The sequence below is a fragment of the Gymnogyps californianus genome, chromosome 1 (genome assembly GCF_018139145.2).
Source record: "Gymnogyps californianus isolate 813 chromosome 1, ASM1813914v2, whole genome shotgun sequence".
In the NCBI taxonomy this organism is placed as follows: domain Eukaryota; kingdom Metazoa; phylum Chordata; class Aves; order Accipitriformes; family Cathartidae; genus Gymnogyps; species Gymnogyps californianus.
The window spans coordinates 3240131-3267541 of NC_059471.1; the positions used below are offsets into that span (position 1 = coordinate 3240131).

At 44.4% G+C, this 27411-nt stretch overlaps 1 protein-coding gene across 1 annotated transcript in view; it reads right to left on the minus strand.

Moving 5' to 3' along the window:
* LOC127028159 (retinal guanylyl cyclase 2-like) overlaps window positions 1-26369 on the minus strand; it is a 46101-nt gene extending 19732 nt beyond the window's left edge. The window contains 15 exon segments of the mRNA XM_050913934.1: window positions 3580-3754; window positions 3882-4074; window positions 4354-4517; window positions 5769-5917; window positions 8085-8234; window positions 9616-9772; window positions 10697-10873; window positions 11879-11959; window positions 12810-12944; window positions 13750-13846; window positions 17080-17164; window positions 21721-22075; window positions 23613-23914; window positions 25632-25952; window positions 25955-26369. Of these exon segments, the coding sequence (XP_050769891.1) occupies window positions 3580-3754; window positions 3882-4074; window positions 4354-4517; window positions 5769-5917; window positions 8085-8234; window positions 9616-9772; window positions 10697-10873; window positions 11879-11959; window positions 12810-12944; window positions 13750-13846; window positions 17080-17164; window positions 21721-22075; window positions 23613-23914; window positions 25632-25952; window positions 25955-26369 (2956 nt within the window).
* Window positions 26370-27411: the final 1042 nt, after the last annotated feature.

Below are 27411 nucleotides of genomic sequence, written 5' to 3' on the forward strand. Positions count from 1 at the left end.
CTTAAAGATTAAAAAAAAAAGAGAGGAAAATTGGTTCATACCAAAAATGTTACAAGGACTTAAACAGCATGTCTGGATCAAACACAGCATGCAGGGACTGCTGGAGATCAGGATAACCTGATTTAATGTTTGGGGTTTTTTTTTTTACTGCCAATGTGCCGTGCAACCTTGGATAAGACACTGCTCCTCAGAATCTCTTCTAATTTCATTCCCATCCTTATCAATACTCACTAATTTGGTTCAAGCTCTTCAGAAGAGGAGCTATATCCACTAGAGGAAGTTTTTTCAGAGTCTAGTCTGTAGGCACTTCTATAGCACAACTGTAAAGGCATTGTTGATATTACCGGGTCAAGGACCTAACGCTTACCTAACTGGTCCTTAATGTGTGCACACTAATGTGACATACACATAAAAAAGGGTCTTGTTGGAGACTTTTTAATTCATGCTTCAATAAGAGCTTTCCCTGAGAAAACACTAACTCACATAGCATCACCTCTCTTCATCTTGTGGTGATGACACGACAGCAGCACTCAGAAATCTCAGTAAGGACCAAAGCTCCTTCTGTAATAGGTGTTGCAAGGACACAAAAAAGTGGTTCTTGTCAAAAAACAGCCCTCACTGAGGAGGATTTGATTCCGTTTTAAGAAGCACAAATATAAGCAGCTGAGCTCCTGCTGTAGTCGGTGGAGGCCAAGTCAACGCAGTCAACTGAGGCGTGAGAGCCTTTCCACTCCTGCACCTGAACAGCTCTCCAGAGTCCACTTACATGTCCACCAGATCTCCACCGACCACAAAATGAGTGCAGGCTCCCTAGCACTCCTGGAAACATCTCCACGTGGGTGCCTAAATTTAGGTTTCCTACTCAGTCAGTGCAATCATCCAATTATTGCTGCAAAGCTCACAACCTGGGATAGGCAAGATTTCCAGGGCGAGGTACTGTCTTTCTAGAGTACTGCTTTTAAGCCTGCCCTCCTGTTGCAGAAAGTTATTAGTTCAAAAACAACCCTACGATGGAAGCATGCCCAAAGGACTTCTCCATGTTGAAAGCATCCAAGAGTTAGTTCACACGCTGCCTTCGCTGCCTGTGTGTCCCCGCCTTGTCTAGGCAGCTTCAGCAAAGGGCTAACTAAAAATTCCACTGATAAATCTCCCACAGTAACAAGTTTCAGAGGAAATCAGATGCCCTGTGATGAGAACGTTATGGCCTAGTTGTTTAATTACACAAGTTTGCTGGTTTGTTTTGAAATGGCTCTTTGCCAGGGCTTGCAGGGTCAGTTAATGAGCCGGGCTGGCTAAGACAGCTGCAACAACCATCAGTGGTGCCGCAGAGGTTTAAGAAGCTCAATCGAAGTGCCGGTCTGCCTGTCAGAGAGCCTGACCGATAAACAGATCCTCTTCAGCCTCCATGGAAAAGCTTGTCTTCTCACCACCGCTCTGCCTGACTGTACAGTTCCAGCCCAGACACGGACAGTGTGGAAACAGCTGAGTCAGCTGAGTTTTTCTGGCCATGCAGTCAAGTCAAGAGAGGAGAGCCAAGACTCCAGGGTGCATTTAAAGCAGGGGAGAAACCAAAAACTGGTCTTTTTGTCCTCCTCACCTTACCTATGCATTGCCACAAGTGGACCATGGGCATGGGCCAGCAGAAGTTGACAGAGGTGCATCTCTCCGTTGGGACTGGAGGGACCTGGGCAGCCAATGCCCAAATGGCATTTACTGCCTTTTCAGAGAGGCGATCACGAGCTCTTCTTGGCACCAGTTTCCAGAGAGCAGTTGGCCTGCAAAACTTGTGGTCACACCCGTTCTCCATCCTTTCCAGGACAGTGAAAGTATTAGCTGAGCCCTCCTCTCCCCCAAGCGCTTCCTCAATGCTTTCATGATGCTGGTGATTCCCTCTTCATGCTTCTTTCCTCAGGAGAAACGAGGTCTAGGGTTAATCAAACTCTGCTGTCAGCTCAGTGGCTTGGAGAGCTGCTTTGCTTTGGAGCATGCATTTCTCGCAGCTCCCATGACAGTATGACACATTGCCAGATCTGTTCAAAACAAGATCTGGCTTCTGCTTCTTTAGAAAGAAAACACCAATTCCTCCCCCTCTTCCTCTCACACCCTACACAACAGCTCATAGCAGCACCACTTTCCAGATACCCAGAGTTCATAAAAACAAGAAAAAACGTAACTACCCCCCGTACACATCACCTAGGGATAGATTTTCAGCTGGGTGCATGGAAGACGCGTTGCAGAACTGCTGTCAACAGGCAGCAGCAGATGTTGCACACTGAATTCCTCTCTTTCCATGTTGAAAATGTGCTGCTGGTGCTCCAGAGACTCCTGCTCTGGGCAAGACAAGCTGGGGCCATAGTCTCATCTAATTTCTGCCAGAGTATAAAACCCACAGTGCTCCTGCAATCATTCCTTAACACTTTAGACTTCTGTGAAGGGCCAGCTAAGACCCCTGAACTGCAAAGAAAACAGCAGGGAGATGAATTTTCAGAGATAACCCCAAAAGAACTTATATGGTCTAGGAGATATGAAATACTGATTTTAGCTCTGCTCAAGTCACGGCTCTGTTCTTGGGATATTCTGGGTGAAATACTTCCTTTTCTCTGCTTTTGTTTCCCAATGTGTACAACAGGGACCGGGATATTGACTTCTGTAAAACACTTGCATGCCAAAGCTGCAAAAATGTGGGCATCGTCAGACAGGTAGAAGGATAAAAACCCCTGTAATACTGGGTCAGACTCCTGGCCAATCTTATTCATTGTTTGGCTTCCCGCAATGGGCAGTACCTGGTACTTTAGAGGAAGACGCAAGAAGTCTGGTGATGAACAGCTGGGAAAGATTTATTAATGGATGACTACGGTATAAAATTATGAAGGTTCATATCTCTTCTAAAAATATTGATTCTATAATAACAGCAGTTGTCTTTTCCTCCATTTAAAATCCCAGGCATACTTTCACTTATATGACTGCAGTCCTACTGGTTTTTTTTTTGGTTTGTTTTGGAGTTTAATTACACTTTGTATAAGAAAAACTTCCTCTTTTTTTTTAAACAAGCCACTTTTCTGTTAATTGAATAGATTATGACTTCTACATTAGGGATAATTTACTTTCTTTATAACATAACTTTTTCTTAATAGCTGTATCACATATTCTTCCAGTTATGTCCTACCTGTAATAAATCTCCCCAACCTTTTCATTCTTTCACTTTATATGCCTGTTTTTCTGTGCTTTTTCATTTCAGAACAGAGTTACAAAGACATCACTGGATGTCTCCATATCACACCGGTGAAGATCCTATGGCACATCAAAGAGCCACTCTTACAACGAAACCCTTGTGACTAACGTGTCTGATGTAGTTCCTGACTGCGACAGAATACACAATTTCTCCCCCAAATGATACTGAGCCATTTTCCTCCTTGGGGTTTGTGTTTCCATTTTAATGCCCTTGTTGCTATGGAAGATTTTAAAGCATCTTCTAAGGGTGCTTGTTTTGGGGCAGGCAGGGAGAAAGCATTCAAAGCTGGAAATACAATTGCAAAGGAGTGCTTTGATGTCCAGGCGCAGGCGAGTGCCGCTGCCTACCTGTGTGCAGCCCGATTCGTATCCTGAGGGGGATTTCTGGCATGTGTCTCATTTTGAACGTTCCCACCGAGCTGAGGATGTCCAGGGACATGTTGGCTATCTCAGCCGCGTGCTTGTTTCCGTTCCGTTTTGGGAGCCCTGAGGCAACCATGTAGGCATCACCAATTGTCTCCACCTAGCAAATACCATTACATTAAAAAGTAAATAAATAAATTGAAAAAGATGGAAAAGAGGTGTAGAATAAAACTACAAGAGTGTTTGACCCATAGACAGTTTGATCCTCATGCCCAGATGCTCCTCACCTTGTAAACATCATGGTTTCCAAGAACAGCATCAAACAGCGTGTAAAGGTCATTCAGAAGGTCAACTACTTCAATGGGTTCACTGAGGGCTGAAATGGTCGTGAAGCCCACGATGTCACTGAAGTAGATGGTCACCTGGTCAAAATACTCCGGCTCCACAGTGCCACCAGTCTTGAGGGCTTCTGCCACTGATCTGAAATAACAACGCAAGCAAAGATGACAGGGCACAAACCCTTTTGTAGTGCATGCCCAAGAGCTCGGACACTCCTGTCCTACTGTGCTCAAAAGATCTTCCACTAAATAGAAGGTTCTATATGGCTGTAACAAGCAGTGATTAAAGTTTCTGACTTTGTTTGCAAGGTGCTTGCCAGAATTGGAGGTCAGCTCTGCAGTCTTGCTCACTTCTGGGAAACAGTGTTGTCCAGTCTAACTATGGGTTTTTTTTTTTACCATCTAAAGTACCAGTACTTACGGGGGCAGCATTTGTGACAGTAGTTTTTCTGTCTTCTGTTTTTCAATCTCTAGCTCTTCAGTCCGCTCCCTGATTAAATCTTCCAGGTTGCTCGAATACTGCTCAAGCATCCTGAGCATTGAGTCAATGATATTGGTCTTTTTCTCTTTGTTGATGGTTTTGAACTGGAAAATCAAACTGGAGAGTTATTGCTCCATCTCAGTACACCATTGTAGCACTCTAACTTTGGAAAGGAACAAAAAGTGAACACTTATTTTAAAGGGACAATGCTGAAGACTGGCTTCGTCAGTGGCAAGAGTTCAACAATAAAGGAAAAAGGCAAACTAGAGGGTGAATTTGCATCAATAACTATGGAAGCTGCTCAGGAGCATGTTGCTCCTCTATGAACTTTCAGTGAGGGTTAAGCGAAACACCACCTTCCGTGAGATGACAACGTGTATGTGAGTTGTTATGGAGTCCTATCATGCTGCAAATTCGCACCCTCATTTATCCCATGACTAACCTTCAGGGTAACTTGCAGCTCTTTGGATTCAGAGGCGCAAATTTCAGGGCATTAGCAACACTTACAACCTGCTTATGTATTACTGATCTTAAATCCACCTTTGCACGCTGGCATGTATGTGTACTGCCACCTCCCATCCCCAACTCCTCACTGAGTTGTGCTTTCTCGTCTTGACCTGAAGCTGAGCCTCTGGACCATTTGGATAACCTGTGGCTTCAGAAGCTGCCTTAGACTCAACAGTGGTGTCACATGGGCGGAAGATTATTCATAGTTTCATAGAACCGAAAGGTAAAAATTACGGATATTGGTTTACCTAGTTTGACCTTATAAGAACATAGGAACAGTACTGCTGGATCAGACAAGGGGTTTATTTTGCCAGTAGCTGTCCATGAGACTGGCCAGTAACAGATGTCTGGGAAAGCTGTTCAAACAGGGCTCAGGTACAGTCATATTTCCCTGGGATATGCTCCCAGCCTCCACCAATCTGCAGTTCAGAGACCTCCTATGCCAAACGTTGTATCTTTGTGTTTAACAGCCTTTGGTGAATTTTCCTTTTAAATTAATCACCTTTTAAATACTTTAGAAGATCAAAAAACATATTGATCTGAAGGTGCTATCATAATTTACAGATCTTTGATCTCCACGAGACCATCTGTGCAGGTACACTGCAAATGCGAAGACACCAAGCCCATGTCCAGCCTGCTTCACCTCCCACATGGTGGTGCCATGGCAGCCCAAGCTCAGGACAAGGTGTAAGCCAGGCACCATGAACCATAAAATAACCCGATAGCAAAGGCAAGACTAGAGCTCTGGGGCTTCTTCAATCATTATTTAAGGGCTCATTTAAAGAAAAAACCCACACTTTCCTGCCAAGTACAAACAAAGGATTGCACCTGCTGCTCTATTCACCGACCTTATGAAATACCTCCTCAAAGGTTGGACGTCGTTCGGGGGCTTCACCCCAGCACTGCTTCATTACCTGGATGCACTCCAGGGGGGCCAGCTCAGGGGCTATGTTTGGGCGGCACAGGGGAGGGGGCTTCTTCACTTTCTTTATAATTTCTGTGACAAAGAGAAGAACGGGAAGCACGTTGTGAGATGGAAGGTCTTGGTGGGGCTAAAGGAGGTGGACCTTTTCACCTGTCCCTTGCTCTCTCCTTCAGCCGTCACTGTTATTCCTCACCACCCAATGGCTGTGTCAAATGAAGCTGGGGTTTTCTGCTTTCCTCTGCCAGGAGTCTCTTGGAGGATTTAAAAGATAAGAGACTCATCTGCCTTCTTGTCCCTGGAGAACCAGGTTACGAGCAATAAAGTGTCTGGATGGGGGAAGGTTGTGTGACAGATGGATGTGTGAGCCTTCAGGCTTGTATTTAATGAAATTGCCTCTGACTCTCTCCGTTAGGATCTGCAGTCCTCTGAGAGAGCAGAGGGTTATGGCCAAGCCCAGACAGGAAGGATACCAGCCTCTGAAACTTCGTCGTTAACTGCAAACCAGTATGTAGGAGATGATTGATGGAAATGGAGACAGTGGAAAGTATTTTAAGGGGGGGAGTTTGGGTTCAAAACAACATCTGGAAAGTGACTCCCTATCCAGAGGTGAAATAAGACTAATAAGGAGCTGAGCTTGGGCTTTCAGACCCTGAGAAGTCAGTCCTTGGATCTGCGGTTTTTTTAGATAAAACAGCACTACAGCGAAGGAGCGGAGCTGCAGGTTTCGTTGACAGCTGAAGCACAGACAGGCGAGTGTGATGTCTGAACCCAACCCTGACTTCAATTTAGGTATTTCTTAGTAAGAAAGGAGGAATCCTGGAGGAAATGTGTTTTTTGTAAGAAGGTAGAACTATATCTTCCTGCTTAAAAAAAACCCCAAAGTGATTGTATTTGAAGGTTTCATTTTGTGTAGTGCAGAGCAGTCAAATGGAGTGAAAACCACCCTCTTCCTGGCAGGAGCCCTGCATTTCCACAGCTGTTACTGTGAGTACCCACAGCTTTTCGGTGTTGACAGTTTACTTTAAAGCTCTTTGGCTCATCCCACCAGTCTCCACCAAATGAACTAACCGAAGCACCTGGCCCAAGTATTTCCAGGGGCAGCCAAGGGGAAATGCCTTCCCCAGACAGTTTTAAAGTTCACGCCACAAGTGAAAGCTCCTTGAGGATTAGGACGCAACGAGTGGAAATTCATCATTTTATCAGGTCAGGAAACTCAAGTGCACTACATGCAACATTTGCTGGAGGTTCCCCATGGGGACTAGGTGGGGGGACACCTGCTAATTACATCATAGGCTACATCATAGGTCCAGCTCTGAATTACAGAGCAGGTTACACCAGAATCATCATCGTCATTGCATTGTTGCAGCAGCTTGGGGTGCAGCAAGGTCAGGGCCCCATTTTTCAAGGCGCTGAACAGGCAGATACTGAATGGCCATACCCCACTTGGTGACTGTCCAGCTTAAAACGTGTTGAGAACGGGCTTTCACTGAAATCAGCTCTTTTTTGATTGTTCTCACCTGCTCCCTGTTCAAGTGCTCGTGACCTGACCCTGACTGCAGTGTATTTGCTCTACCTATGCATGGACAGCACAGTTTGAACTAATGATGAGAGTTGCACCATGAACAGTTCCTAAGGAGTTCACCTATTTGCTGTTTCTGATACAAGCCATCTTATATATGTCAGTGAGGTCATGATGTATCACTTCGATCTCTGCTGAAGGGAGAATCTCTTTAAATGGGGAAGTAATTAAGGAAAAATAGATGGGCAGATGGACAAAACAGGATGCTAGCAAGGGGTCCAGTTCAAAAACCTCAACCCCCGTGACATACACAAAAGGGCCGATGAGTGGGAAGCAAAGGAGTTTCCAAGCTATGGGAAATTCTGCCATCAGATTTCACCCCACGCCATGATGAAAAGTCAAAGTTTTGACAGGGAACTGGAGGTGCTGCAGGGGTCTGACTGCTGGCCAGCTCTGAAGCATCTTGGGGGGTACCCAGAGCCCCAACCCCCTTGACAGCAGTGATGAGTCACGTACCACAGCTGAGATCAGAACTACATATTTTGATGTTTATTATGGATGTTTCGTTGAAAACAGCCTTTTGTCACTGAGAAAGGTCATGAGATTGGGACATTATTTCCATACTAATGGAAATGTTTTTGTTTTACCCAAGGGGCTTGGCCAGACGTTTTTTGAGCGCTCTGTGTAAAGCCTTAAAAATGTACTGAAATAGTTGCCTACCTTTGGCTGAGAGCTCTGACATGCAGTATGGTGGACCCCGAACAACTACTTCTTGTAGGATGATTGCGAAGCTGTAAATGTCCCCTTTGAACGTGCCTTTTCTGAGCATGTCTGGGTCCCTCAGTAACTCAGGAGCTGTCCAGAGCAATTCTAAAAAAACCAAGAGCATCACATTTCTTACACTTGAGCTCAGACTATCGCAAATTAAGTGCTTAAATGAACACTTTATTTCAGTCATTTGAGGAAAGGTTGGAACATACTTCATTATTTACTGGATGAAGTCTTTTTTATCTCTTGTGATGTGTTAGAAATATTAAACTTCCATCCTGATAAAAAATTTGAATTTTCCAAATTTCACTGTACCTTTTAAAAAAATGTTGCTATACCAACAATTTACATGCTAAAACACCAACCTTGAACATCTACATAAGAAGTCTTCTCACCATTGCCAAAAGCGTTAACACTGGTTTTTGTTTGAAAATATCGCTCAGGAAAAATGTAGGCGCTGAAGCCCGCATTTCTTGTTACGGTTGTTGCTCTTTTACAAAGCAACAGTTAAATAAAATATATTCTGTAGTTCTTCTTAGATGAAAGTAGTTTCTGTAAAAGCAGTTTGTGGCAGTCTGAAGTATGATCAGTCTTTATAATCCAATAGTTCAAGTGATGAAAAACACAGTTGTAAAACATACCCAGCCACATCAAGAAATGAATCTTCTTCAAACGGGGATATTGTTACCCTGGTAACTGTGCATTCTGAGTAATGGGAATAAGGAACATTTCAGCTACTGCAATATATATAACTTTTGTAAGGGAGGAGAAGAAGGTCTTCTGGCAACTGCCCTATCTATCTGAGACACTGGAAACGTGTAGGAACCAAATCCTGTGACAGAGGGATCAAAACACTACACACTACTTGAAACCAGGTTTCAAGAATAAACTGGGATACCAAAGGAACCCCGAGGCAATGGCCAGGTGAAAGAAATCCTGTCAAAGTCTCCAAACCTGGTCCCACGAGATGCTGTCCCTAAGTGGTGGGAATGTCATGTGGCAGCCTTTGGTGACTGGCATGCAGAGGACCTATTTCAGAGAGACCCGTATCATCTTGTGTTTCAGATGGCTTAGTTTTACAGAACAAGGCTCTTTTTGCATTTGGGTTAACCTAAAACTTCAAATATAGGGTTGGTGCTAAGGATGTGAAGCCAATTCCATCGGTCACAGAAATTCAGGATTGATCAGATTTCAGGGGCACTTAAATCCTTCTCCAACCATGACAAGATTAAGTTCTGTCACTGCTTACAATAAAATCTTTTTTCCTTACCATGACACTCTGCTATTCACTTCACTTTCAGGAAGTCTGAAAAAACTTTGCTTATCCTTTCCTGTAACAACGCATTGTATACAAGTAACTAGATGTCATGAGATTGAGCGCATAAATCCTTATGTGGCCACTGGCCTGCAACTGCTTTAGGACAAGCATTTGTTAAATCGATGGACAAATATTCCCCCAAAAATACTTCCTTATGGCACCTACCTTCTGGGGGTGGGTGAATATACGGGCATTTCTGTGCTTCTAAGAGCTCGTTATAACCATAGTCAGTGATCTTCAGCACAAACCGGCCATCCACAACACAGTTACGAGACTTGAGACGTCCATGGGCAAAATCTCGGTGATGTAAATACCTAATTCCCTATGAAACACAGAAAAGATTGAGGCTGTTCCTTAAGAATTATATTATCTGTCAGCATTCAGAGACACCGAGCCAAATTGTCACCTTGGATGGCACCAAATACAGCATTGACTCTACGTCAAATGCAGTGCTGATCAACCCAAGAAACTGTGGGAAAAGTTCAGAAACGGATTAGAAACAAGAATTGGGCTATCTGCGCCCTAAAGTAATACTGGAAAGGACTGGCAGCTTTAGGAACAGTCAGATGCCTCCCTCTGTAGCCCTAAGACTCACTGCACTCAGAAGTTGTACCTTTAGACAAGGTTAAGAAGGTGGACACAAGTGGTACCCAATGGTTAGGTCAAGGGAAGCCATTAAGAGCTGGATGCCCTTACCCAGCTCCCTCAAGGAGGATCAGAAGGTGGATCATGGGCTGTAAGAATGGTTCGGGCAGTCTACCCTCTGTAGGCCACCTGTCCCAGACTGGTAGTTCACCATTAGGGGGATGAAAACACATGGGACATGATTGGAAGTGTGTGAACACTCTTCTGAAGTGACCAGACGTGTAGCCATCCTGTGACAGGAGATGGCTACGGTTTGGTTCCATGCCAGATGCATTGCTGATTTATGACAAGAAAGGGCCTTTGGAAAGTATGAATTTGTCAACAAATTCATTGTTCTAGGTTCTTAGTTCTAGCCTGATGTGTAGTTTTAACCTCTCATCCTGTTGCATGGATTCAGTCCTATCACCCCAAATAGTGCTTCTCTCAGATGGGAACAAAACAAGAATGAGAGGTCTCTATTAAAGACGCTGTATACCGGTATAGTTACATTCACATTAGTTTTCCCTACATTACTATAAAAATCCCAAAGTCCTGGATGAAATAGCTATGTCAATATAAAAGGCACACGCAGGTCACCCCTCAGCAGGAGCAACGGATTTACTTTAATTAGATCCATCACGAGGGAGGACTTGAACATCCAATCCAGTTTCATATCTTCGTTTCTCAGCAAGTCCTCCAGGCTTCCTCGGGAGCAGTACTCCGTCACTATGGCAAAGATGCCACAGTCAGAGAAAAAGCCCAGGAACAGATTCACATTTTCATGGCGCAGATCTTTCATCTGAAACAAGACAGTGAATCACAGCGAGACCAAGTCAGCCAGACATCTGCTCAGCAGCTTCTTTATATCATTAGATGTCCTTATCATTCTTGTACTCCCAAACAGTCTTTCACACAAGGATGGGGAAGCAAACAACCTCTTTGCTGCTTACTTTCAGCTACCCTACACTCTTTTTAAGCTTTGCTTTTCTTAGTCTATCCATTAAGCAAAAGCAAACTGAACAGAAATTTGTTTTTCTTTAGACAAGCTGGATTGGATCTTTCACTAGGACAAAATGGCTTCACTGGGGTAAATTGAGTTCAGTATGTGGAGACTTGCTCCAGCTCTGGTCGGATCTGGAAAGCAATACCATGCCTGGAGGATCCAAAGTCATCCATCAGTGGCGCCTTTGGAGACATGCCCTGGTAAATTTGTTATATTTATATGCATAAAAATGCCACTCCTGTGTTAGCAGTAGCTGTCAACAACTAATGGCCTTGGATTTGGAAAATAAATGTGTTTTCTTGTCATTTAGTAATAATAATAAAATTGAAGACTATAACTAAACTTCTAACAGGCATCTTAGCTGGAGACACAAAGCAAATCCCAGAGAAATGCACAACTGTGTCCGTGCCACACTGTCAACAAATAACACATGAAAATAGCTACCAGTGCATCATCGTGCCCTGAGACAAGCAGGGATGATTTCCTCCAAACCACTCTGCCTTTGCAGACAAGGTCACTTAGAGGACTCTCTGTACATTCAGCATTGCCCCAGCTTTGAAGTGGCAGGTCCAGGGTGGGGTTTTGCAAGCTGCTGACTCTGACACATGGGTCATTGGTAAGTTTGTCAGATGCAGTCATGCATGATCCGTTCCACCAGATTTCACCCGGCAAGACTCATTGACAGCCATGGTGCCTGATTCAATGGATAAACAGGAGACAAGGAGAATAAAAACACCCTGCAGTTGCAAAAGTCCCCCGAGCAACCTTCCCTCCACATGCCTTGTCATCCCCTGTTCCTACCTTCCTCAAGATGCTGGTGGAGCTTTGCCGCAGATTGTGAACTTCTCCCGTCTCAATTTTTTTCAGCCACACCCAGTCTCCCTGTCCACAATATACAGGTGGGTGAGTGATAGAGCAAGTCTCTGAGCAACAGCTAACATTGGGACCTAGGTCTGAACTCCAGATCCTTGACTTTGAAAGCGGTTGGGGATTTTCAATGTTCTTGGCAGTAGATTCTTTCTATACTGCACCCAAATAAGAATATCCACAGCAATCCCTCAAAAAATGAGGTGAGGCAGTACCTTCACCTGGATCAGAACTTCATACCTGGAAGGTGTATTAATACCTGATAAACAATGATAAATTGATTAAAAAGGAAAGTAACTCTGTCCAGAGCTTTTCTCTGGCATTAATGATCCAGTTTATTTCGCTCCTTTTCAGGAAAAATTGCCATGCCATTTTTTCAAAAAACTGTGTTTTTAGGAAAGAACTGATGGATGGGGTGAGTTTTCTTGGCCATTGCCTCTGCTTAAACTCCATACAGTCCTATTGGCACAAAGGGGAATTTGATAACCTTTATTCTGTGTATTTGGATCCTGTCTTGTAAGAAAGGTCCTTATTAGAGATGTCACCACCTAAAGGCTGTCTTGTAAGAAAGGTTCTTCATGGTGCCTTTAGGTGGTGACATCTCTAACAGGGACCAGACCTGGCAATGTTACGTATGGATGCTGAATACCACCACCCGACATGATTCCAAGTGTCAGGGTAAGGGTTGGGGTAGTCACCTTAAACACTGGTAAGTCCATGCTTGGGAGTAACTTATTTTCACCCTTAGGGTCCATCAGCAATATTCCATCCTGGGACCTACAGTACTGGAGCTCAAGACTTTCCTCACTTGAGCAGCTCAGTGAACAGAAGCGGAGGGAGAAGGCTACACGAGGTCCCTACCTACCTCATACAAAGCCACGTTGGAGGTTTTGTGGGTGGCAGCTGCACTTTTCAAGGAAAAGGAGCGGGTTATGGATTTCAGGCTTCTGCCGTCGGCTGCTTCGCTGTTTGCATCAGTCAGACTGTCCAAGGTCAGCCTCTGGAAGGCAAGGAAAGCAGGTGCAAGACAGTTACCACCTTTGGATGTAAACCTCCACTCCAGCTCTGCCTCGGGCCATACATTTCACCCATGCTAGCAACCTCCCAAACCTCCCAAACTTCCCATCTCACCTCTCTGAGTACCTCTGAAAGGCTCATAAGGTTGACCCTGGTTAGTACGTTGAAACACTACAGCAGCACTTTAGGTGATGGAAATGCCGTGGCTCGGGGGAGACACCAGAGGAGGCGGTGTCCCTCTGAGCAAGGCACAGGGAAGTGTCTCCTCTGGTGTAGACAAGAAGCCTTTATCTGTGCCAGTGACCTAGGCAAAGGGTTTGCTCCACAGCAGTCCATATCATTGGCACGGTCCTGGGCCTGGGCCTGTGTCAAATAACACTCCCCCAGAAGATCCCCAGCTCTGGGCAGGAGCCAGCACAGGCCAGGAATGGTTCCCAGGATGTAGTTTGGATGCAGACACTTTATTATAGAGGGTAAGATGGTTTAGCTATATGAACATGAACTATGCTACGCCATCCAACCTCAAGAACAAAGAATAATTCCTGGCTGTTAGAATAAACACAACCAAGGGTACTATTTTGCATCATCATAGCAGCTCTGACACTGCATGTGCATCTAATCCGAGACTCAAAACCACTCAGCATATGGGAAATTTTCTGATACGCAGGGGAAAACAAGGCATGGAGAAGTAAATGACCTTCCCAGACCTTCATGGGTATGAAACTACCATATAGCAAACCTGTCTTTGAGTGTCCCACCAGATTATTTTCAGGAGTGGAAGGACTTACCTTTTTATGTAGCTCTGGGTTGATGAAGATGAGGTCATCCAAGGTTAGTATTATCTTGTTAGGTCCCCTGAACAGCTGGCTGTTCAAGATATTATGCCTGGGAGATTTGGAGAGCCATAGTTATCATTTTTAGGTAGGTAACCAGTTTACACCACCTCTGAGTCCCCCACATCTGGCTTCCCTGCAGTATAAGGAAAGTGCAGCATGTGGTGTGGCAGCAGGGATGGACATGGGGTGAAAGCAGTAGACAAATCATGATGTCCTGACTTGGACTGAAATCCCCTGAGTCAAATAGCAAGGGTTATCCAATTGTCAGACAACAAAAGCTATAATCTCAAAGGGTCTCATCACAAATAGACAACTTGAGTCAATCTAGTTACAAATATGAATTGGATGTGTATGTAATGCATACTTTGTTTTGCTTGGTTTTATTTTTCATATCCCAAATCATTCTCCATTAGGAGAGAACAATAGGTTTTATTAGACCAGCCAATCTAGCTGGTGAGCAAACAGCTCTCGGGCACACCAGCCTTTCTTAGGTCCTGAAACTGAACCACGGGTAATTTATAAAAGCTGCCTGGACACAAGTGATCATCAAAATGTGCTGGCTGAATCTCTATATTGTAGCATGGTGCGGTATAAAGCACACAGCAAGATACCTCCTTGTAATGACTGCAAGCTTGTACAGAGGGAAAAGCTACAGGGGATGAGCAGTTTGGCGTGCATGGCATAGTGCAATGCAGCGTGGAGGTCTTGGAAGCAGTATTGCTGAGCCAGTGCTGTTCCTCTTGGTCAGGAGTAATTAGATCAAGAAGACGACTGTGCTGATTCAGATCTACTTCTTCCAGGCTCTGAGCCAGATGGGATATCTATCACACACTGTGTAATACAGGACAAATGTGCTTCTGGCATCTTCACAGGATGCTGCTGCCCGTTTTCCAAGGGATGACTCTCTGCACTCCTTGATAGGCTACCAGATTTGCCAGATTGCCACGGGTGAGAGAGAAAATTCAGAATAGTTTTCAGACCAGCAAAGACACTACCTGTTGCTTGACTGCATCCTGCTGTTTGCGTAGCTTCTCTTGAATTTGCAAGGCAGAAGAGACCACAACGAGAAATGTGTCACTGTCAAGGACTACATGTTCACGGGATAGTTCAAACAGGCTTACATCCACTTCATGCAAATCAATATGAAACATTCCAGAGTTTCATTGTTAGTTTTTAGCTGGGCTACATCTGACACTAATACCCACCACATGGCCATTTTAGGGACTCAGGGAAGAGGCAGAAGTCACACCCCGTCATTTTGAACCCACTATTTCAATGGATGTCAAGGTCTAACACTGAGCACAAAGCACACTATATCTATTAGACAGTCAAAAACTCATCAAGCAGGAACAGAGAAGGGAAAGGAAAGCTTCCCCACTGCCCTCAATGTCACTTCATTTGTTTAAGTAACTTTGTTTACGCTACAGCAGATGTCTGATCTGCACACACCTAAGACTTTTCCTGATGAGGTGGGCAATAGGATGCCTTTTGCTAACTGTACTGTAGAAGGAATCCACTTCACAAAATATCCATAGATCACCATGATTTCTATTGTATGTACCACTCCAGGCATTTTAGAAGAGCACGGACACCTTTTTGGGGTTCAGAGGGAGCCTTGGCCATATGGCCACAGGCATCACCTGGGATGATTTTTTATAATCTTTCTCTAACTGCTTTGGCCCAAGCCACCCAACTCAGCTTCATGCAAAAAACTCATCACTTATGTACTTTTCACCTTGCTCGGTCAATCATATCCTCTCCTCCAAGCATGGAGGAAAGCACCCCTCTGCTGAAAGCAAAGCACAGAGTGTGTAGTGACTCATAATTAAGGTCATGCAGCAGATCCCTGGCAGAGCTAAGACCAGAGGTCCCACGTTTGAACTGAGACCATGCTGTGGTTTAAATTTAGTTCCAGACATGCCCTTCCCTAACATAAATCATTGTCTGAGTCATGCTAGACTTTTTTCTTTTTTCCCCTTGCAGATGGCCATACATCTTTACTCATGACTGAGCCTTCCCAAGCACAGTCTGGTACTTGTGGAACAGCTTACGAGTAGGCAGAAAGATTGTCTTTTATTTACGTAATTGTAGAGGCTGGTGGCCAAGGGCTTTAAAGTGCGGGTGGATGGAGGCAACCTCCTCAGTGCCTGCAATTACAAGGTATCCGAAGCAGCTGTATGTTATAAGCAGGGGAACTGTTTGGGGTGACGCTTGCTGGGTGGCCTTATACCATCTGGATTTGGAGGGATGATTCAGGAGTGGAGAGAAAACATGTTTTGGGATGATTTGAAAGGCAGAGCTGGATGGGACAACCCAGGAACACTGCTCTGCTAAACTCATTGCTGCTGAGTAAATACACCTTCTAATTTCAGTCTAATTTCACTCTAATTTCAGTCATGCACCACGAAGACATCAATAATGAGAGACAGATTACTCCAGGGGCTGGTTTGGAGCAGATTACCTTAGGTTATGGCCATAATGTCCTTGCCAAAGAGCAACCCATAGCTCCTGGACCACCCCGTCCATGCTGCCTCATGTCCACCTTGGATATAGAGTTGGGACGCAAGTGTGACCTATGCAATTGTCGGAAACTGTCACTTCCCCAGCAGACTACTACATTTACTCCAAAGATCCCATGCCCAGACTAATATATATGCAACGTGAATGACCAGGGAGCCGGACTCCAGTTCAAAACAGGGAGTAAATCTGCTTGGTAATAAAGAGGTATCCTAATTAATTGCTCTGAACCCTCTCCAGAGATATTATCTCTCTCTTTCTTTTTAGTACATGGAGAAAGGAAAGAGGGTCAGCCTAGGTGCTTCATAGGAAACGTGATTATATTAGGGACAGAAATCCAGGAAAGAATGATCTGGAATAAGAAAAAAGAGATTGAACATGGCAGCCCACTCAGTCTCCACTGCGACGTTCTTAAGGAAGATTCCTGTTGTTGGTTTGTGCAGCACACTTTGCACTTCCAAAGTGATGGTCACCCTCCTAATGCTTCAGAGCCATCATCCAGCTAATCCTTCCAGCAACAGACTGCAATGTTCTTCCAAACCTGGACTGGATTAAGGGTAAAATGGCTGCTCCTGAGACTGCAGAACCACTGCCTGCAGTGCTCGAGCCACTACCACTTAATAAAGTGAAGAGATACGTGGCTGGAGAGCAAAGACCACGGTCAAACCTGCTATGTGTTCACATGGTCCAAACTGCTGGTTGAAGTGCAAGTCTCCCACAGAAGCTAAAAGTGGCACCAAATCAAATACGTGCTGCAATTCTCACCTGATGAGGGAGGCCAGGCCCACAGCACAAAGCACCAGGGCAAATATCAGCATTACTCCCAAAATCATGACTGTAGGCTCAATCCCTGTGCAAAAAGGGGAAAAGAATCAGTGAATTAGAAAATCCCTTTGATTTAGGCAATAATATTAAAAACATCAATATCAGACCATTAGACTACAAAGTCAAATATTCAGCCAGGAGAATGCTAGAAGACAATTTTTATGCAATGTTAATTTGTGAATACACAAATACTGACTTTATTTACATGAGACTGCAACTACTTTAATTATTTGTTTCCATGCACTTTTTTTCGATACCAGGCCGAGAGCTGTGGATCAGTGGAAAAATAGTTTTTCTTCAGGTAAATAAAGACTGGACTCACAGGGAAGTATTAAGTTTTAGAAGCAGCTTCTGCAAAGTTCATAACTTCTGAACATTTGACCCTCTTCTCTCCAGGAACTGAAATGCTGAAAAATCTTTATCATGTGGTATCAAACTGACGGCCAGTGTGAGTCACCAGCCCATCTGGGATTTTTCATTCCCTGCTACAGATCTCTAATGCTGAAAAGAGCAGAAGAGAAGGAGGAGAAAGTTGATGTTTTCCTCAGCGGGCCCATTGACAGAAAGTACTGGAGACAGATACTTTGCTCATGAGTGTCTTTGCCGGAGAGCTAAGGAAAGCCGACATGAGCGGATGAGCTAAATTCCAGTGGGAACTGTTTGCTGTCTCTGTCTCTTCTGTCTTCTGTTTTTTCTATTTTATTCTGTTTGTATTCAGAGATCCTTAAACACAAACAAGCATGGAGAAATCCGGGTTGATAAAAGGTTCATAACTCTGTGTCATGCTTGCACGTAAATCACAGGCCTTTTTGGAAGCACTGAAACCTAGAGCTTCCCAGGGAAAGCTGCAGGCATTTTTGAAATTTGATGTCCTTTTCAGGAAAACACAGACCATTTTAGCTGGAATTTTCCTGCTGGGTTTGGACCTACTTTCTGCTTCAGCCCAGGGCCCCAGTCTCTGATTGTCCTCACACATACACTGGAACAGGTTGCCCAGAGAAGCTGTGGATGCCCCATCCCTGGAAGTGTTCAAGGTCAGGTTGGACGGGGCTTTGAGCGACCTGATCTAGTGTGGGGTTGGACTAGATGGGAGGGTTGGACTAGATGACCTTGAAAGGTACCTTCTAACCCACACTATTCTATGGTTCTAGTGAAAGGTGTCCCTGCCCATGGCAGGGGGGTTGGACTTGATGATCTTTGAAGACCTCTTCCAACCCAAACCATTCTGTGATTCTATGATACTATGATTCTGTATAAGAAGTCACTCTGCTTTCAGAGTCCAGCCTGGAACTAGCGCTGTACACCTCCATCTGAGAAGAAATCCAGGCACAGTAGAGTGGATACTTCACACCCTTTTCTCCACCTCGCAGACAGTGTGGATGTAGACCAAGGTTTCACTTCACCAAAGTGCAACGGAGACACAGCCAGCTTTCTCCAGGAGGTGCTCACCTTGAATACAGGAATGAGCAAGACCACACCAAGCTGGCCTGGAGGACATGGTTTGTTCTTCATGCATGGACAAAGTCAGAGTGTTGTGGTCCCCATAAGAGCAGGTGGCAGCAACCTAATGTTCATCCCTAGAAGGCAAGGGAGCTGCCAAAGATGTGCCCCTCTCCAGAAGGACTGGTGTGAGTGTGAAGCCAGAACACATCCCATAAAGGTCTTGCACAATGCTAAATTCATGGAAAAGGAGGGACTGGATCTGCTTAGAGGCAGACATGCAGAAGACCTAGTGCTCTGGGGCTGTGATCGCCTGCTAGGAAACTTGTTATTAAAGAGAGAATGAGCTTTGAATAGCCCAGTCACAGCGGCATGGGTTTGTTTTCTTGCTGGACAAAGGAGCAAATGCCTCCTGGACAAACCAGTGATGAAGTGTAGGGGTATGAAAGTCCCATCTCACATCTCTGCATGGCCTTCTAACATTTTCAGAGAGAATCTGTAACCCAGACCACAATGTGGTAGGAACAATGTGGAGTTTGTTAATGCTCTCTTCTGTATTCAATCAGGGTTTTTTTACTGGTGCTGTCTCCTAAACTTCCTCAGGTAGCCCCCATAGACTCTGCTGTCTGAACAAATCTCCTTTGCGAAAGAGCCTCAGAGAAATTCTTTTGTTTATTACCATTGCATTTTATAACCCAAAAGTGCCTGGCCTTACTTTAGGGGACTCTAAGGTAAAGTAGTACTTGAAAGGCAGTGCAGAAGACCAAGGAATAGCAAAGGGTCTCTCCCTGATCATGTCCTTGTCTTGAAGTAGGGGCACAGTTACACATCATGACATGAGGAGTCTTCCACAGCTGGAAAACATCCAAATCCAATTTCATTCACTGAAGCAGCATCTGATAAGCTGAGAGCAAGAGCTGGTTGGAGCACAGAATTCACTGGGGTGAACAAGAGACAGTAAAAGGACAAGAGAAGTAAAAAATAAACACCCAGATAAACAAACCCTAAGGAATAGGAGATAGCGAAAGCAATACCAAAGACCAGAGCACTCATGTCGCTGATGGATGGGCCATTGCAGGAATGATGCAAAGCCTTGAGGAAGCTCAACCAGAACTTTATAACTAATCAGAAGTGAAAGCAAGGTTATCGTGGGCTCATGGGAAAGAGCAAACTTATGGCATACTTGAGGGGACTTATGGGATTGCCTTAAACTCGTTAGGGGATGCTTTAAGGGGACTGTGGGAGTATGTGAAACTTCTTACGGGATGTTTAGAGGAAAGGACTAAAATGGGGAAAGGGAAGGATGGGGGTGGGTTGGGGATGCTCAGGTATGGGATACTGGAGAGGATGGGGGTGCTGGTCACACATAAGCATGTTGTGCATTTTTCAAGCCAAACCCTGCACCTGATCATCGCAGTCTGTCCTACCTTCTTCTTAACCCCTATTCCTCATTTTTTTTTCCTGGGTGAGAGTGCTCTCTGCCCGCGTGTGACATTTGTAGACTTCACGTCAACCTAACCAACAGGTAAGATAAGAAGTCCTGGAACCTGCAACCCATGAGAGACCACGAGTCTGGAGACCACCTCCTGCAGAGACCAAAGGGTTTGAGAGCTGGCTATTGGGGAGTTACAGGTTTGGACCATCTACCAGAGGATGCATTTATATGTGTGCAGGAGCTGGGGTTGTGAGATGTGGTAGCAAGCTTGGAGCCTGATTAAGTGGTGCATAAGAACAGGATCAGGCCATTTTTGTTGTCCATGTCTCAGCAATGCTGGTTGTGGGTAGTGGTGCCTGCAAACACATTGCTCTCCTGTCGGTGGCTGGCTGTGTCTGCAGTGTGTGTGTGTTTGTGTGTGTGTGTGTGCGTGTCCACGTGTTCGGGGAGCACCTGCTCAGCCCCGCTCCTGGTGGACCTGGGGTCAGGAACCACAGCAGCCTGGCAGCTTCACATCCAACCCCACTCCAACCCTAACTCCATACAAAAGCCAGACTGAAGCCTGGATTTAATTCTAGTCATAAAATTCAGTCTCTGAAATATTAGTAATAATAATAAATTACCGCTTCACTGACAAATACCTAGACCTTTATGCTTTTGTAAGGCGTGAACATAAAATCTGATCTCTCTAAAATTCAGTGGGATTTTTCCATAGACTGCAATGGGATGCTAAATTGCTACACCATTCCTCGTAGCAGTGCAAAATTAGATATACGGTAGCATTGTATTTGTCTTTTCTATAGCTTGCCAGCTGCTGTAAGATCAGTATATCTCCAATTTCCATGGAGCGACACTGATTTAAACCAGCTATGGCTGAGCCAAGGGGAATGTTTTTCTCAGCTGCTGAATGAAATATTCTGTAGATGTGGTTAATTTTGTCTGTTTAAGTCATATCCTGGAGCAGCAGGAGTAAATGCTTAGTATTATAAGTAAATATGTCAAGTGGAGGCTAAGTATCCTACCCTGAGATTTTGGTTTCCCTGTGGACTTTAAAACTGCACCACAGTTGCCTCAAATTAAAAATAATAAGTAAAACCAGTGCCCAGTCTCGCAAACCCAGGAAGCAGCACAGATATCTCTGCCCCTAAGTCTTCATTTATCTCCTCTGTTGTCTACAGTAACTCAAATTATTTTGAGTAATGATTATAGTCTTTTCTTGATGAGCTGAGCTCTGATGATCCTTAAAGCTGCATAGCTAACTGGGTAAAGAAGCTGGGGTTAACCAGGAGAGATGGTGAGAGCATCTGCTGTTCTGCAGCTCTCTTCGGCTGTCTTCAACGCAAATCCTCTTAGTGCCCTGTCCCTCGGAAGGACAGGGACACGGCGCTGGCTGGAGTCTCTGGCATATATTGATTGCAATCAAAATAGGTAGATGTTGACTGTTAGACCTGGAAAACTCTTTCCAGCACACAACAGTGGCAACAACCTTATTGACCTAACAAGCAAAAGAGAGTCTTGTGGATCAATAGTGGGATCTCTGTATAGGACTCCCATTACAAACAGCATGATGACTGGTCATATTTATATGAATTTCTTGAGTTTAGGGTTTTCTCTTTGGGTGCTCTCCCCTGGAGTAAGAGAAAAGATGAAATAAATAAGAAGCATGGACCCAATGCCATTTGATCCTGGTTTTTTGTCTGTCTTACCTCCAGTGCAGAGAACATCTGGATCAAACCAACAGCTGGAGTCTGGCTTGGGTGGAGCTCCGGTGGGAAAGTGGATGGCCCAGCCTAGGGACTTCACAGAGTCTGAAGACATGTCCAGCAAGTGGGTCGGGAAGAGCTGGTTCCCACGACCATCTGTGTCCAGTATCACATAGTTGCTCAGCCCCTTCCCACAGTTGTCTGTCTCTAGCCGGTGACTAAATCCAGGGAAACTGAAGTTTTTTGTGTGCTCAGCTATGTTAGCTCCTGAGATTCTGACTCCTTTCCTCTGAGCACTGTCTATAGCCATTGCCATGAAGTAAACGGCATCATAGATTGTTCCAAAAAGTGGAGAAACCTAAAAAATACAGGAGAAATTGAGGTCAGGATATACTGCTGCCAACCTCTTGTTTGAGATCTGTGGCAGAAGATGTCCCACTGGCTAAGCTGTAAACTCAACAACTGAGACACCTGAGCATTAAGGCTCACAGAGTAACGGGTTTGAAGAATCTTAGGTTGAAGGTAGCTCTGGATCGACCCAATATATGTGTGACTTTGAATATCTGTTTTTTCTTATGGTTGCTTCCCAAAATACAATTTCAAAATATTTTTAAAACCATGTAAAATTGCTTTATCATGGGAAGAGCCAAGACTCTGAGCCTGATGTTCAGCTGGCATTTTATCACAACCTGCCTCAAACACTGCGCTAAACCATCTTCCACAAACAGAAGATCAAAGTCAGAGGCTCGCCTCCCTACCCAGGTAATTAAAGTGTCATGCACAAAGGATCCGTCCTCTCTGTCAGAACATTGTTTATTCCTAAGACGTAAATATCACAAAGCAGAGCCACAGCAAACTCATTCTCTGGGGTACCAAAGCCTTTTCTCCTTGCATTGCTCCCTTCTGTGCCAGACTTGATTTAGGAACCTATAACTTTCCCCTCCTCTAAAAACACACACGGTGGCTTTTGCAATCACATGGTCATTCACAGTTGGCAGGTGAAGAGAGATCACAGCCATACACTCTTGATAAAATGAGGAGTGCTGTTGGGAGCCATTGAATTTGACATCTGTGGTGGGATTCATTGATCAGATGTAGACACCTACAGTGAAGAACCCTACACTCAATATAGCTAACCTGGGCTCTCATTATAGTGAAGGGAAAGAAATGAATGCTTTCATGGCACGATTCATCTCCTCCTAAAGTAGACATCCATGCAGATCTGATAAATCATGCCTTAAAAGTACTTGTAATTTTTTGAAAGATCATACTGAGATTTGAAGATCAGCTCAGCTGAATCCTGCATCTCTTCACCAATACGACAGATTCCCCAATTCTTGTAATGTCTACAAGGTAGCAACTGACTTGTTTTTTTATAGGCTACTGGTGACATTCAGATAATTGTGCTGAGAAAGAATAACTTTGACTATAGTGCTAAGAAGAATGAGGCAGCAATGATCCTAAGCATTTCCCTCTAGAAGCATCCAATATTTCATTTGTCTGTCACATCCTGCCAAATTCTCAGGCATGCGGACATCTTATTTTGGTGCCTTACAAACTCCATGGACTTTACCCACCTTAGGAGACACCTCTTCGGCTTGGGCCTACAGCAGTTAGCATGTAGCAAACCAAATCTGAGAACCTGAGAGACAACCCCTTTCTCTTGAATTCCCAGCATGGTCCTGCAGTTGAACCAACTGAGTTAGATTGCCAGACATCCAGGAGAAATATTCTTTCCAAATGAATGCAGACCACATCCAACTTTCACCATATTTTTCTCGAAATAAAAGCATACAGTCTGGGTTGTCTCTCGCCTATACTTTATCTATAACTATTGTTTGTCCTATGTCTCCCATTACCAGGTCCCAGAAAAGCCCGAGAGAAAGAATATTTACCTGGGTGGCTTCCAAATCCCTGTTTATTTCACCACTTTCTTTAGCTTCCCTGAATGCATCATAGAAAGTTCTTTCTCCAGACTCCAGTGTGATAGTCAGCACAGCATCATAGGCTTCCTGGAGCTTGCTGTCATTATCAAAGACGTTGAATGAGTTGTTTTGGTAAGGAAGACTGTACAGTAAAGTGTCGTATGGAACAAAGACGTATCTTCCATCTGCTAGTCCCATTTCCAGAGCTTTTGTGAGTAAGGTGGCCTGTTCCTCCCCTCCAATGAGCACAGAATGCATGCACAGGAGTATAACTGAAACACAAGGATCACAGTGTTGTTAATCTGTTTGGGGTTTTCAACACAAAATAGCCCCCTCCCCCCCAATAAAAGACCTGTCTGAACTGCTGTATCAAGTCAGACTCTAATGGTCCACCACCATTATGTGCTGAGGAAGCTGGGAGCTACACCAATTTTGTTCAGGCTCTGGAGGTCTGCAACATCTAACGAAGGAGGCTGTGAGCATGACCCATTCCTGGAGCCATACAAAAGGAGGAGCGGAGAGAAATTTTGACTGAAGTGAGGCATGGGCTAACGTGATGGGTAGTCATGGTCATTACTGTTATTGACTGAGAGACATGAGCTTTCCCTTTGTGTGCCCTGAGCTGACAGACACCACAGTCGTTAGCAGTGCCCAAGCTCCACTCATTCACCCTGTCACCATATATACAGATTTTTAGGTTTGGCACTGTGTTGTGTTTCAGCATCTGGTCCGTGCTTGGCCGTCTCAGACTCTGTGTCTTTGCCTGCAAAATGCCACGGGGCCAATGTCCCCGTGTCTGGTGGGGAGATTTGAAATAAGGGTGTAATTGTTTAACAGGCTTTCCACGGTGCTCACTGGCCCTTCATGAAAGGAAGCACTCCTGCTCTTTCATCCAAGACAGCATTTCAAAGCTCAGTCAGCGAGAGGAGCAAAGTAGGGCAACGATGGGAAGGAAAGTTGCAAAGGAGACCTGCCTGCTCCTCTGAGGGAGCAGGATCTCCAGAATAGCTGTGTTTTCTCCTTAGGAGAAAAAGTATGCTTGGCAAAGCAGAAGCTGAAGTGAACAAGAACATTTTCAGGTTGCTGAATTACAGGAAAGAAACGGGTACTTCTAGGCAGTGATTCATCCCATACTATAGCAGGGAGCTTAAGCTGGTCAGATGAATCATGTTTGAAGAGGGACTGGTTCTCTCCGTTGATTATGAAGGGAGCCCATCATCTCTACCTCACATGGAGAGCTGTGATGGTGATGAGATGAACCCACCCAAGGTGGATTTGGTCTCAAGCATAGATTTGAGCACTGATAAAACTCCAAATTAGACAGCACCTTGCTACCCTTGTTAATCTTTGGCATAAAAGTCAGTCTTAGCTGAAATGCATCCTCATCTGGATTCACAGTGCTGACTGCAGAGGTGTACATCCAGGATCAGAGCTCCATCACAGAATTCCTAACAAGGCTCTGAACCAGAAAAACATGACTTTTTCCCCACATTTTCTCAAGAGAAAAAAGATCATTCTTTACTATATGCTGTACATCAACAAGAGCCCTTCCACTGGTTTAGTATGTGGTGTATAACACTGGATTTCACTTCTGATACCTTCATTGAACACAGGTAGCAAGGACATAGTATCAAAGCATGAGATTTTTGATAATCCATAATCCAAAACACCATAAATATAAAACCTTCCTATAAACCCCTCTTTACACTTGACAGGGTCAAGCACAGACACCCGCCTACTAAATATTTTTTCAGACAAGCTGGACCCAATCTTTCATGTTGTAGAAGACTGTTTTGCCCTATCTCCATCACATACAAAATGCCCAGCATTTTTTTATGTGAAGCCCTGGCTCCATTAGGGTCAGAGATAAAATTCTGCTTGACTTAAATGACTTCAAAATTTCATTCTCTGAGTTATGCCTATTGGATAACAATGCAGTCTTACCTTGGAGAAAATAAAAAAAAAAGGAATGAGACTCAAAGCACTTACTTTTAATGCCACCAACTTCTTTAATCTCATTCCAGGTGTCCTCAATGCCTTTTTCTCCTTTACGCATGGATGTAACAATGCCTACAGGAAGCCCCTGGTTCCTGAGTGCACTTGCTAACTTGTTGGCTGTGTCCATCCAAATATCCTCATTGGAAGCAATGATGCCAACATGAGCCCAGTTAAAATATTTCATTATTGTAAACAAAACTCGGGTTGGAGAGGGCAGGGTCCTTGCAAATGTAGGGTGGTGGATGGTAGAATCCAGTTTATAATTGATGCACATCCATGAGAAGATGGCTTTATTCCAGTTTTCCCCAAAAGTGTAGCCACCTCACAGAAGCCAGGGTTCAGAGGGCCTATGAAAGCTGAGGAAAGCTTTCCAAAGTCAATGAATCTAACCAGAGCTCTTGATGTCTCACATTCTTCTTGCAGGACCACATAATCCAGCCTGTGGCCAAGAGCTAGTTGAGGATCTTTGCTTATTCGTCCCACTGCTAACCTGGCAGCCACGTGGGGAAAGGCTTTGGAAAAGAAGGGGTCACAGTTCCAGGGTCCGAGCAGTCCAATTTTAAAAACAGAACAGTGTGCTGGAGAGCAAAGTAGGATTATTCCCAACAGCAGCCACCAGGCAGCCTGGCAAAATGTCTTGAATGAATTTCCAGTGTTGAACTGATGCGATCTAATGTGCCTTGACAGCACCCAGAACAAGCTGTTAGGACACAGTAGGAGAAATGACATTGTTTTACAGGTGGGTAGATCTGTGCCGAGTTCTTCAGGAAGCCAGGCAGTGCATTACCAGCTGCTGGAAGAAAAGCAGATTACATTTGCCTTCCCGTATACGTATTTGTTCAGTGCATGTAGATACAGCTGAGTCAGCCCAAATTACACAACAGTTCTCAAGGTGCAAGTCCGTGAGGTGCCAAAACCTTGCACAGACACGTGGACGTGCACCACACAAGCCGCTGCACCACACAGACACGCGTCCAACCGGTGTCAGTTGTTAGACATATCATAGCCTTTAAATGCACACTTACAAAAACATTTTAAAATGCTTTGCAATATATTTTGAAACCAGGCGGTGAAGAGTGAGTCTGCTTGCTTTGCAGCAGTAAACAAAACCTATGGATACACTATGTTTTGGGTTCTTCGGAAGGATAATTCCCAAATCATACAGACAAACATGCATATAAGAAAATAAGAAGGTGAAACACACTAAGCCGGCAACTTTTGCCAATCTAAAATCCTCAGTGAGTTTTGAATATGAATCAGAGCCCATACAAACATAAATATACACACACATGCACACACGTGTATAGACCCATATATGCATATACTTAGAGATACATACGTATGTGCATGTGATTTTAAAACTTTCTGAAAAGGTTTTTCAAGAACAACTCATGGCAGAGTCTCTTAAACCTGGCAAAATGAAAGGTGGATAAACAGGTAATCACAAAATGAGGGAAAAGGAGGATTATGATCTGAACTTAAATAAAGAACTGTTAAATAACTGTCATGGCAAAAGCTTTGTGTTCACTCTTGGCTTAAAATATTCTTGGTTAAAGACTAGGAGCTATAGATTTTGGGGGAATAACAACCTCACCCTTCACAGCCAGGCACAGAAATCGCAAACCCACAACAGTCTCCCCGCCATCCGCAGTGTCACTCTGTGGCTTAGAAAATTTGCTGATCCAGGTAGGTTTGTGCTCTAAAAATAGCAGGCCCCTTACCAGCTTACCTGTTCATTACTGGAGAAGTATTTTTATCCTGGATCCTCAGC